This window comes from Hippocampus guttulatus, chromosome 15 (genome assembly GCF_054856545.1).
Source record: "Hippocampus guttulatus isolate MCC_2025c chromosome 15, RoL_Hgut_1.0, whole genome shotgun sequence".
NCBI lineage: Eukaryota > Metazoa > Chordata > Actinopteri > Syngnathiformes > Syngnathidae > Hippocampus > Hippocampus guttulatus.
This window is the reverse complement of record NC_141275.1, coordinates 10,370,593-10,382,901: the sequence shown is the minus strand read 5'-3', so window position 1 is coordinate 10,382,901 and position 12,309 is coordinate 10,370,593. Positions and strand designations below refer to the sequence as shown.

The window sequence follows — 12,309 nt, the reverse complement described above, 5'->3', positions numbered from 1 at the left end:
CGCTAGTCGTTTTGTACAAGCGGCGGAGAAGACAAGCTAAAGCGTAGCCTGTTTAAGCCGGCAGTTGTGTAAAGGGCTCGGAAAAGTCTTCACAGATGTAATTGTCTGATGTCAGAATTTATTTTATTGATTTATTTTTTTGGGCTTCAAAGCATTCAATGTTCATTCAATTCAATGTTAAAAAAAGTATTTATTAATTGACTCAAACATTAACATTATGTCTGTTTATTTAAAAAAAAAAATTTCGAACATTAATTTACCAAAGATAAAAGAAAGACGGTCAAAAAAAAAAAAATTGGCCAACTTCTACAAAAAGATACACGTGAATATAATTACAGTAAATATCTCACAATGCCATGCAATGTTGTACATGTCATTGGTTTATTTATATTGAATTAAAATAGCACACTCCCATGTATTTCAATGCCGGCTCGAAATAGAGCAAAGGTGAGGGAAAACATGTTCCATCATCTGCTATCTGACATGTGAAAACCATAACACATAACACAGGAAACACAAAGGGGTCAGGGAATTTCCACACGCGGACACGCCCTCCTCGCATGTGGATGATAAAAACATATTGTCCCCTTCGTAGCGTTGGGTAATGTTCCCATTCATGTTCGATTTTGGAGCGAGGTTAAATTTAGATTGATGTGCATAAATTATACCCCGCTGAAAGTGTGTGTTGGGGGGGGGGGGGCGGGAATCAGACTGTGAAGGTTTGGATGGCATTAGTTCTAAATGTAGTCTTTTGATATATAAGACTCAATTGCACATTTGTCTTGGGCAGAATAGCAGGGTGCACAAATACAATTATTCTTTTCAATGTTTTTTTTTTTTTTTTTTTTTTTTACAGTTTTTAACATCTTAATCAGTTTTTTAAAATGTGAAAGACCCTCAATATGTCATGGGTGCTCATATAGTATGTATTGACCGCAAGCATAAGAATCTGCAAAAACACCGGAACTGATTTAACTTATCCAATTGTCGGCCTTAATCATTTGGGGGAGGGAACATCACCGTTAACTCACCTTTTACTTTCGTATCATCTTTATTTAAACAATCTTTTTACAGGTTTTATGCTGCGTACAAAACATTCAGCAATACAACATTTGAGTAAAGCAAACGTATTTTCCTGAAAACACCACTTTTTTTTGTGTCTTGTGGCTGACAGGGTGATGAGGAGAGCTTCATCCTCAAGTCCTGCACCAGGAGGAAAACAGACTCGATTGAAAAAAGATTTTGCTTTGACGTGGAGGCCGTGGACAGGTGAGATTTCAAGACCTCAAAATTCCTCTTGACAAGCCCAGTTGCAGTGAACATACTGTACGCAAGGGGGAGCCACTACTCAAATTTTTGGAGTTTGTACACTGGCATGGTTGTGTAGATCCCTGAAATTTACAAGGTAATTTCAATCTGTAAATATTTATGGTATATTAACTTTATTTGGATGAGTCAAATGTTTTTTTTTTCTGTTCTTTGTGTTCAGACCGGGAATGATTACAATGCAGGCTCTGTCAGAGGAAGACCGCCGGTTGTGGATGGAGGCCATGGATGGGAGAGAGCCAGTATGTTGTCACGGCTACCATTAGGCACTGTTACACGACGACAACACGAAGCGGTACTGAAGGTTCAGGACAGAATGCAGACAAAACTCCCTGGTGGCTGGAGAGGGAGATCATTTACTCCACTGCAGATGGGGCCGGGGGGCACAATCTATGGAATTGGAATAATACTAAACAAACGTTGCCGGTATATTATCATATGTGAAACTGAGGCTTAAAAATTAAAGAGCACAAATACAGAACATAAACCTGGATGCATGCAACATGTTGAGTGATCCACGTGGAAGTCATTTCATCGTTTCGGACCAGGCAGGAGTCGTGCGGAAGACCGTTTAAAGATTTAGAAGGAGGCTAGAATCGGTGTTACTCTCTGTGCTCCCTCTTATGTGCGCCAGTTAAGAGGGGAAGCTGCAGCGTTTTGAGGCAACAGAGGCCTTTGTTATCAAGTTTTCACACTGCTCCTGACTGTTTCATGCCTCAGTCGGTGCTACCGTTTTGGTTGGGCAACACAAATAGACTGATTTTGTGGAGAAAAAAAATGAGATGGTTACCCATACTGCCATTTTTTTCCCCCTCCCTGATGAAAATTGAAGGTGTACTCTTTAGCTACGGTATGACTACTTCTGCAGTTTAATGCCACGCTTTTAAGGTGTGGATGCAGGATCTTGAGCTTTCCGTTTCCACGGCAACTGAAATCAAGAAGCCCGCTAGCTAGAAACGTGACATTTATTTATGTTCCATTAGTTGCATTTGTGCAGTACAATTCAAAGAAGCAGAAAAAAAAACAAAAAAACAAAACAAATGGACTGCACTGGTACATCCTGGATCCAATAGACCACAGGTGTCAAAGTCAAGGCCTGGGGGCCAGATCTGGCCCGCCACATTATTGTATGTGGCCCACGAAAGCAAATCAAGCATGTCAAGTTTCATGATGCTTGCTAAAGTCTGAACCAAAATTTCAAATTGTCATATGTAATCCATAATTAATGTAAACAGTGTTGAAACAATCCATTATTCTTGACTTCTGATTTTAAAACTAGTTATCTATCAACTTGTTGTGCACTGCGTATGTAAGATGCGGAGGCGATTAAACATTTTTATGGTTTCACAAAATTCACCGTCATAACGGCCCCCCGAGGGAAACCGTAACTACAATGTGCCCCTTGACAAAAATGAGTTTGACACCCCTGCTTAAATCGACCACTTACTGATTTGAATCTATGTTCTATTCTTAGGTGTACAATCTCAACAAGGATAACCAGACGGAAGGCAGTAAGTTGTAACTTTTCTTCAGGACTTTATATTAAGTACAGATTGATCTTATTTTGTTTCTTTTTCGTGTATAGTCGAATTCCTTTGAATGCAGCTTTTGCAAGATCAATTTGCTTGCGTGGCTAAATGTAACCGACAAATGCAGCTTGTGTGCATAATAGATTGCCGGTGCAATATTCAATTAGGTTGTGTAATTGGTATTGTATTTTATTGATTTTTTTTTTCACTAACTCTGTTCTGTCTCCCTCCCTTCCTCCCTCCCTCTTTCTCAGTGGCCCAGCTTGATGTGACTGGTTTCAACGTGATGAAAAAATTTATTTACGCTGTGGAGACTCGAGGTAGAGTCCGCGCTTACCTGCCCCAAACAACTTGTTTTATCTATTGTGTAAACTTGCGATACAATTCTTCGTCTGCAAGCTGCGTTCATGCTTTTGCATGAGTGAAGTGATGTCGGGCGGATGAAAAGCCTCAGAGACATTTTTTGGATATCTTTTCAGGTATTGACGAGCAAGGCTTGTACAGAATCGTCGGCGTCAGCTCTCGAGTGCAGAAGCTATTGAGCCTCGCCATGGGTGAGCGCAAAAATACACAGTAAAAACACTCATGTTCACACACACAAACATGTTTTTTTTAAAAAAAATTTTTAACCCCCTTCTTTGTGGGGACCTCCGCCCTTTTTACCAACAACTAAACACATCAATTCACACAGCTCAATACTGAAAAAAAAGGTATCTATAGCAGTCTGTCTGTCGTAACAATAATCAAGGACTCACATCAGGCTCCTTTCAAATGACAACACAAAACCCAACAATCATCGTCTGCATTTCCTTCGATTTAGTAACATTACCGTCAACATTTTTTGTCCCGTCAGATCCAAAGACATGTGCTGATGTGGAGCTGGAAAACCCCGAGTGGGAAATTAAGACGATCACGAGTGCGATCAAGCACTATCTCAGGTATGTTTAAAAGAAAGGGGGAAAAAAAAAAAGCTTGCATAAGTGTTCAAACAACAACAACAACAAAAAAATCATCTTCAATGTTTCTCTTTTTTTCTACTCCACAGCGCTATGATTGTGTTGAGTATGTAAAAAACTGAGGTTGTTATTCAGATTTTTTTTTGTTGTAATGCTTACTAAATACTATAAATGCTTCATTAAGACTTTCTCTTGCTCTTAAGTAAACACAACAGAATACAGTAAGCCTTTATCGAGGGAAATTCTAGTTTTATGGCAGCAAAATAAAGGGGAGGAGCCCAAAAATTTTTTTTTCCAAAGAGCAATTCATATATTTACAACATCAGGCGATAAGACTGAATGATTGACTGGACTATCCGCTACATGGATCAACAATATTATACTATTCCCGGTACAGTATACATTCAGCAATGAAGTCCCCACTGTGCATGAATAAATCATCTACACGGGTGTGTACAAGCTTTTTGAGAAGCAGCGTTTGTCCGTTACTTCCTGTATCAAGGTATGGCCCGGTTGAAGTGGGATGAAAAATGACGCGTTCAAAGATGCGTGTCACCTACTGTAACTGAATGGAGCCACTGTGCACACGCTAATATACAAAGTACATCTGTTGCACATATTTGATAACCTGCCATTGGTCAGTGCTTTGCTTTTTCAATTTAGCTTTTTTTTTTTTTCTTTTAGGGTTCTGCCTGCACCTCTCATGACATATCAGTATCAGAGGAGTTTCATCAAAGCTGCCAGTGAGTATTCTTCCTTCCTCGCCGGGCACCTTACCTGACCCTCGAATGTCACTCTGTGAAGTTCTATCTCTCGTGGCTGTTTGTTCCACATCAACATCACCTGGGGGGGAAGAAAAAAAAAAGCACACATCCTGAACGATAAAGGGAGATTAAGATTCTCATGGGTACTTGAAACTGGGAACAAAAAGCTTCAATTTTACATTTATATTTGGTGTTAAAATGAAGCCAATCTTTCACATCCAACCAAGTCGTCCATTTCTGGGAATAAATAAGATCAAGGAACTGAAATAAGAGATTAAGTGCAGGAAACTTGGTTGTGGTTGAGATTAAAAAAAAATAAAAAATCCTTTGCTATGAAAGAAACGGAATTTATGATGGCAATAATAAATGATCAAATGAGGCTGCATGGTGGACCATACTTGGATAACGCAGTCAAGAAAATTGATGCATGCATAATAAATTTTAAATTATCTTTTTTTTTTTTTTTACGTGTCGAGGAGAATGTTAAAGGTATGTATGCTCGAGGTCTTGACATGAACTCGCCGGCTAATTTATTGTGCCACCCACTGAGCTTTGGCGGGTATTCCGTTCTTCAACCACCGCAGGCGATCGGTGGGCCGATATTGCCGTGACTCACGTTTTTGATTGATACGGATTCTCTCTACGCTTTTACTTCATTCTTCGAAACACGCCATGTTTGAACATAACTTTTCTTTTGATGAGAAAAGTTGCACTGCATATCAAGGCTTCATCTCCTTTTTGTTTTGGGCTCAAAAAGCTCCGGTTTATGCGAGTATAGAGTCGTGCGCACTACTTTCCAGAATCTGTCACTGGCCTGTGTTCCCTGTTTGTGTGCGGTGAAGCCTCTCCAAAACGAAGCTATCACACAAAGGAAGTCCAGGAAATGACAGAGTGTCTGGCTAGGCCACCAGGAAACGGCCCAGCGGCAAGAAAAACGAGAGAAAAGGCAAGCTGACGTCCATCCGTAGTGAATTGAAGCCAGCCGTCTTACTTTTAGGATTTTCTACCAATCATAAAAAAAAAAAAAAGAACATGTAGCAGTTTTTAAATACAGAGTTCAGGTTCCTCTCTCACCGTTCAAGGCATCTGGTTTCGTTTATGCGTCTGCCTTAATTTGCATGACTTTGTGTGAATTCATATGTGCAGATCCCTGGCGTTTACGGCACTGTTTTCGGGCCAAGCCGTTTTTTTTTTCCTTTCTTAACAACGCAGGCGAGCTCCAAGGTGATTTAAGGACAGCGTCCCGACGTGAACTCTCTGCCACGCTCCTTCTCTGTTTTGTTGCACTTACTCCCGCCCAGCCCCCAGGCCCCCATCTGGCTTTTCACTCCTCATCTGGCCTCAAATCTGCTACTCTCAGTCTGTCTGTAAATGCAGAAGCATCGGCACGGCACAGCGGGATAGCGTCGTGGACACCTTACAGAAGTGCACCATATGTACAAAAACATTGGGACACATTTTCTTGGCATCTTTTAGCGGTTACCAGAGCGGTAGTAGTTCATCTGTGAGGACTTTAGAACTGGAAAGTGTCAAGTACTGCTGCGGGTAGTTTGTTGTTGAAGAAATGGTCATAATAACCGATTAGGAATGACGTGGTGAACTGATTATTGTTGATTCATGTCTTAAGGCGCTTAAGACAAAATGCAAATGCACTACCTGGCTGCAAAGCAACGGGGGTGCTCTGGATTCGGTCTCAACCAGTTCATGCTGATCCACACGTCTGCACTCAAGAGACAATAATTTTCTGTTGCCTGAGAAGGCAAAACTGCTACTGAGGAGACATTTCTGTTGTGGCTGCGTCTATTTGCAGAAAGTGGGTGTGAGTCTGAGTATCTTGCCGAGGTGAGCTCCACTGTAGTTTTGTGCTTATTGTTGCGTGTTGACAGCGACGGCATCTACTGCCATTTTTTTTAAATGTGATTGATTAATTGCTCATCAGTAATGTGTGACTCAACTTTTCAATCGTTTTTTTTTTTAATCTTCCACTTCAAATTCCTGTCATCGACACAGGATGTTTTTACCTCGTTCCAACTGAACTGACCAAGCACCAAAAACCAAGGGCGGGTCACTCCACCTCTCAGCGCTTTTTACGACTTCCTTAGTATGCCTTTGGCACTTTGCTGCTATTGAGCGAAGCCCTGGAAAACTGGTTGGAAAATAAATAGGTCATGTGGAAAACAAAAAATGGTAACGCAGCAGTGAGGAGCAAATTGTCCAATAGGAATCCATTTCCATGTCTAAACTTAACTTATTAACTTGTACAGTGATACCTCTACTTACGAACGTCTCTTCATACGAAATGCTCAAGTTACGAAACGCCTCAACAGGAAAATGTTGCCTCTTGTTACGAAAGAAATTTCAAGATACAGTAAGGGCTGCTACTCGTAACTCCGAGTTTCCTGAACGCAACATACTTATAGCTAGCTGCTCTGCCATTGGCTATTACCGAGCATCTTCCTGGCATCCCGTTGACTAAGAGGGACCTCAACCGGTGTGTCCGTGTGAAGATAGGCAAATAAATATGTGTCTATGCAGCGTCCTCGACGGGCCATGAGACGTTCTGATAGTTTCACGTAAATGTCGATCACCGAGAAAAAATGTTCACCAGTCGGGCGATCGTTCACTATGCTGATGTTTGCCTTGGATATTTTTCAAGGATTGTTAAAAGCCGACAAAAGCGAACGTCCTTGGATCAGTTCTTTTCAAAACGCCAGGCAAAAACCACTTCTGAGAGAGAACATGAACTAAAGAGGGCAAAAAATGATGAGGGTGCAGTTCAAAGTTAAATGACCATCATTTTTATTCTTTATTCTTTGTCTTTTTTTACACGATGCACAACTCTTTTATTTTGCAATAATCAAATTCTAACATGTATTTTTTTTAACATATTTTGATGCATTGTTATGCTTCAGAAAACATTTATGTCTGAATTGTGGGGGGGCTTGGAACGGATTAGGGCATTTACATGGAAAATGTGTCTCTACTATCACAATTTTCTAGTTAAGAAATTTCTTCCAGAACCAATTAATTTCGTAAGTCGAGCTGTCACTGTACTTATTTTGTTGCATTTCAAGGCACGGTCAGTTTAGTACCCGCTGGAATCTTCTTGTGGGCTTTCTCAACGTTTAATTAAGCCTTTCACGCACCCTGTAACCTGATAACATGATAAAGCTGTTCACTGTCGTCACCGCTGTGCCTGAAAGGGTTCACAGAAAGTAATAAGCTCAAAATGTTTGGTTAGTTTCTTTAACATTCCAAGAACGCATTTTTTTTTTTTTTTTTGGAAGACCTGAAAGTGTTCAAGGAAACGTCGTTTAGCCTTCAAAATTCATGCAGCAATCGCTTTGCTGCGTGCGTCAACTAGCACCTGAATATCCAAACTTCAGCATCTTGTCATTTATTCCACTAACAACTTCCCCTCCCCTGCTTTGCAGAGTTGGACAACCCAGAGGCCAGGGTGACAGAGATCCACGGTCTGGTGCACCGACTGCCTGAGAAGAACCGGCAGATGTTGGAGCTGCTCATGAAACATCTGTCCAAGTAGGTGGAACTTGAGTAGAAGAGAAAAACAAAGCATGAAAGTCGTCACGTTTGCCGTTTTCAACACTTCGCGGACTTCAACGCTCTGATGTGAGCCAAATTGAAGCTTGAGACTTTGCCGGATGGTTGTTCTCCATCCTCAGGAAGGTGTCAAGTTCGATCAAATCTTTTTTTTTCCCCCTCTAAATGGAGGTTTGCCCCGAAACACTATCCCGCATTCAGTGCAACGATTCTATGACCTTCTTTGGCCAAGTAGCGTGTGAGCCAGACTGCAATTAGTCAAGGAAGCTAACATTTCATGTCAATAGACAGAGCCAAACTTTATGGAAAAGTTGTAAACCGCGGAATGGGCTACTTTCACTTGGAAAACCAACTTCATCCAGAGGCCAGTGGGCCGATATTAGTGAAGCATTATTTAAAATGAGCTTTTTTTTTTTCCCAACGTGAAGTCCAAATGTAATAGGAGGCATTTCATGTGTTTTAGTGCGCCAATCACCAAGTCAGTGTTCATTTAAGATGCAGCCAACGCTGTAAGATGATAGCAAGTCCATTTGTCTCCCCTCATGGCAGACAATGTTCAGATGAGTTCACCAGAGGATCGTCTGTGAAGAGCTTCATGCTTCATGAGAGATTTTACACTAAAATGATTGGCCCAGTGACGCCTCTTCACGTATGTTTGCCGTAGACTGTTTATGGGATGTTTCTTTGGGGTTTGGGTGAATTATCTTGCGGTTTCTTGGAATTGGCCGGCTAAATGGTTCAGTAGACTTCTGTTTCCTTTCCACTTTTGACACCGTGTGTTGGATCTAAGTCTCCAAACTACGGCCCCGGGGCCATTTGCGGCCCGTCGGCCATTTTTCAACGGCCCGCTGTTACTAAAAATGACATTTGGGCAGAGTGAGGAAAGGAGTAATACCATCATTTCGCTTCTGAACACTGGTGAATAAAGACCATTTAAAGTTGAGAGGCAACAAGTTTCTGCTGTGTTATGTTATGAATGATACTCAAGTAACTGATTAAAAAAAAAAAGTCATCTTACTACTGTTTGCCGGGCAGCACGTTGGTCGACTGTTTTGGTCAGTGTAGAAGTGCAGGGTTCGATTCCGGCTCCCGTGCGGAGTTTACATGTTCTCCCCGTTCCTGTGTGGGTTTTCTCCGGGTACTCCGGTTTCATCCCACATTCCCAAAACATGCATGGCAGATTAATGGAACACTCGAAATTGTCCTTAGATGTTTATGTGAGCGCGACTGCTTGTTCGTCTGTGTGTGCCCGGCGATTGCCTGGCAACCAATTCAGGGTGTACCCCGCCTACAGCCCAAAGACAAGCACACCCGTGATCCTTGTGAGGATAAGCAGCTGAGAAAATGGATGGATTGTGAAGAGGCCCTTGCATGCCTCTTGCATTTCTGTAAAGGTTTCTGTCTGTTTTTTTTTCCTCTTTTTTTCTACCTGTATGATGTCTGTTACATCTCAGTACTCAATTGAATTTATTTCGTCCCCGGGGCATTCCTAAGCTCTGACTGATTTTTCCATCTTGTCTCAGCTTCTCAATTGATTTGGTTTTTCCACCCTTGAGCAGCTCTCTGCTTTTCATGTTGGTTTCACCTCTGACGAGTATCAATGCAGTTTTCACAAACAAAGCCCAAATTACAAAACGAGTGTGTGTGTGTGTGTGTGTGTGTGTGTGTGTATGTGTGTTCTAAGTATGTTCCAATACTTTTGCTTATGCTAAAAATAATTTCGTTCAAGTTCAGGTTTTGTATTAGTTGCAGATGCAAATTCCTGGAACTAAAAGCTGAACAGGGTCATTATTCTTTTATGAATAGTTTTTTCAGGGAGTGTATGTGACATGATGCTTCGAGGCAGTTCAAATTGACAAAGGCATCAATTGTCTGTCAGTCGGCTTTGGAAGTTCAACAACTCAAATCTGCTACTGTGACAGCACATCCTTTAACACTTACCTTGTGTTGAATTCGATGTCCGATCCTGGCTAGCGGACTTGTGGTGACACTCTCGACTGCCCTCTCATCTCTCTAGTTTATGTAGCTTACTTCAGGAACAGAAACATGAAATCTCTAAAGTTCCAGTCTGAAAAGGCATTAAAAAAATGTCATGGGGACTTTATATACAGCCCTGGCAAAAATTAGGAGCCCAAAAAGACACTCGCCAGACTTTGAACTTTTTCACCAATGTTTGTTTTTCTGCAAATAAGCTCCCAAAATGACAATATTGTACTTGGAACCTGGGCCGGTATTATTTATTTATTTATTTATTTTTGTCAGTTGTTTATAAAATACTGACTTGAAGTAGTAATAAGGACTGTTCAGTCTTTCCTTTCGAAGGTTTCACAAAAGTTGGAAGCATTCCTCATTCTCGTTCTTGACCACAGTGTGGCCAATCACCACCAGCACAACCTGATGACTGTGGCCAACCTGGGCGTGGTTTTTGGGCCGACTCTACTCCGCCCACAGGAAGAGACGGTGGCAGCCATCATGGACATCAAGTTCCAGAATATTGTCGTTGAGATCCTCATCGAGCACCACGAGAGAGTACGTCAAATGAATGTGTGTGTGTATGCTATACATATGCAGTGAATCGACAAAATACAGTAAATACATTTTGGATTTATTTCTTTTTATTTTTTTTGGTTGTAGGGAGTGAAAATCCTCCCTAAGACTGCATGCAAATGTGTCAAAACAAAATGCATGCGCACACATAATGACAGGCTCTAAACTGTATTTTTGTTTCATTTTTTTACACCGATTAAGTCACATTCAGCCACGTCATTCTGTGCACAGCAAGCCTTAGCTATACCCCCGCTTTGTTCCACTGACTGATTGACAGCATATCTCGATATTCCGGATTGATTGACGCAGATATTCAAAGATGCGCCAAGTTCCGCTGGTGTTTCAACCAACTCTCAGCTCAACCAGACCAGGAGGAGAAGCACTGAGAGCAAAGCTCCGTCCTGCATTGAAAGACCTCTCACACTCTTCCAGACACCAACGCATTCTCTTAAAGGTGAGCCACGAAGCTACTTATGCAAATTTGACATTTTATCATTATTGCCAGAACATTCTTCAATCTCAAAATTCTGCTTACTCATACTCATCCATGTGCCGACTGACAGTCAATTTCGTGATAGTCTTCGCATCATCTCCTGGCTGCGCAAAAAAAAAAAAAAAGTGGAATAGACATGCTGAGAATGAATGCTTGTTTTGAGGGGCGCTGCGGTGATGTCTCATGTGACTTCACTGGGACTAAAGCGCACCGTCCTTCCTCACCGTCCGTGTTCAATGAAGGTGAGAAAAGGAACAGTGTCGTCAGCGCCGCAGTGGGCGAGCCACAGCAGGCCGTGTCGTCCTCCGCCAATTGCAACAGCAACAGCACCAGCAGCACCAGTAGCAGCAGCAGTAGCGGCGGAAGCCAAGGTCTGACACCCAGACACAGCCTTACCAGCAACGACGGCGAGCACAACACCAGGCACGGCCGTCCCAGCTCACTGTGAGTGCCACCAATTGAAATATTGACGTCTAAGGACATGATCACTTCGATCCCAACTACCAAGTGCTAAATTGCATGTTCACTCACTCTTAAACAGACAGTGTGTACTGTTGGCAATGAATGGATACTTTCGATACTTGGGATTGACCTGCTAAAGAGAGGTCACTATTGGTCTACCCGATGAGATGCATGCTCCCCCAACACACACACACATACACACACACACACACACACACAGACACACACACACAGACACACAGACACACACACACACACACACAATAAGTCAACGTTATTTAGAAGAAGGAACCCTCCGATCTTCAGTGTTGTGTGTTTGCTGATTTTTTGGGTCTAAAAACGCAAACTATTCATGGTCGTTTTTTTCGGCTAAAAATGCCTGAAAATACATGGTCTTTTTTTTTCGGCTAAAACGCCTTACGATATACAGTACATGGTTGTTTTTTTCCCGCTAAAATTGCCTTACTATACATGGTCGATTTTTTGGCTGAAAACGCTTTACAATACATGGTCGTTTTTTTCGGGCCAAAAACGGCTTAGTATACTGTACATGGCCGCTTTTTCGGGCCAAAAACGCCTTGTATATATGGCCGCTTTTTCGGTGCAAAAAAGCCTGAGTATACATGGCCGCTTTTTTCGGGCCAAAAATGCCTTAGTATACCTGGTCGTAT

The 12,309-nt window shown here is 41.8% G+C and overlaps 1 protein-coding gene and 1 long non-coding RNA gene across 3 annotated transcripts in view; one reads left to right on the top strand and one right to left on the bottom strand.

Annotated features, from left to right (window-relative positions):
- The window catches only part of LOC147193817 (rho GTPase-activating protein 26-like), a 50,569-nt gene that overhangs the window by 27,515 nt on the left and 10,745 nt on the right, over nt 1-12,309 (top strand). For both annotated transcript variants that reach the window (XM_086131012.1, XM_086131011.1), the window contains 11 exons: nt 1,175-1,269; nt 1,490-1,568; nt 2,801-2,837; nt 3,110-3,175; nt 3,335-3,409; nt 3,709-3,793; nt 4,496-4,554; nt 8,010-8,115; nt 10,506-10,665; nt 10,993-11,137; nt 11,419-11,620. In XM_086131012.1, the coding sequence (XP_085987138.1) occupies nt 1,175-1,269; nt 1,490-1,568; nt 2,801-2,837; nt 3,110-3,175; nt 3,335-3,409; nt 3,709-3,793; nt 4,496-4,554; nt 8,010-8,115; nt 10,506-10,665; nt 10,993-11,137; nt 11,419-11,620 (1,109 nt within the window). The remainder of the gene's footprint in view (nt 1-1,174; nt 1,270-1,489; nt 1,569-2,800; nt 2,838-3,109; nt 3,176-3,334; nt 3,410-3,708; nt 3,794-4,495; nt 4,555-8,009; nt 8,116-10,505; nt 10,666-10,992; nt 11,138-11,418; nt 11,621-12,309) is intronic.
- LOC147193818 (uncharacterized) lies at nt 1,287-10,488 on the bottom strand. Its single transcript, XR_015103062.1, has 3 exons — nt 10,078-10,488; nt 4,589-4,654; nt 1,287-1,716 (listed from the first exon to the last, which is right to left on the bottom strand). It is a non-coding gene; the product is annotated as an uncharacterized LOC147193818 (long non-coding RNA).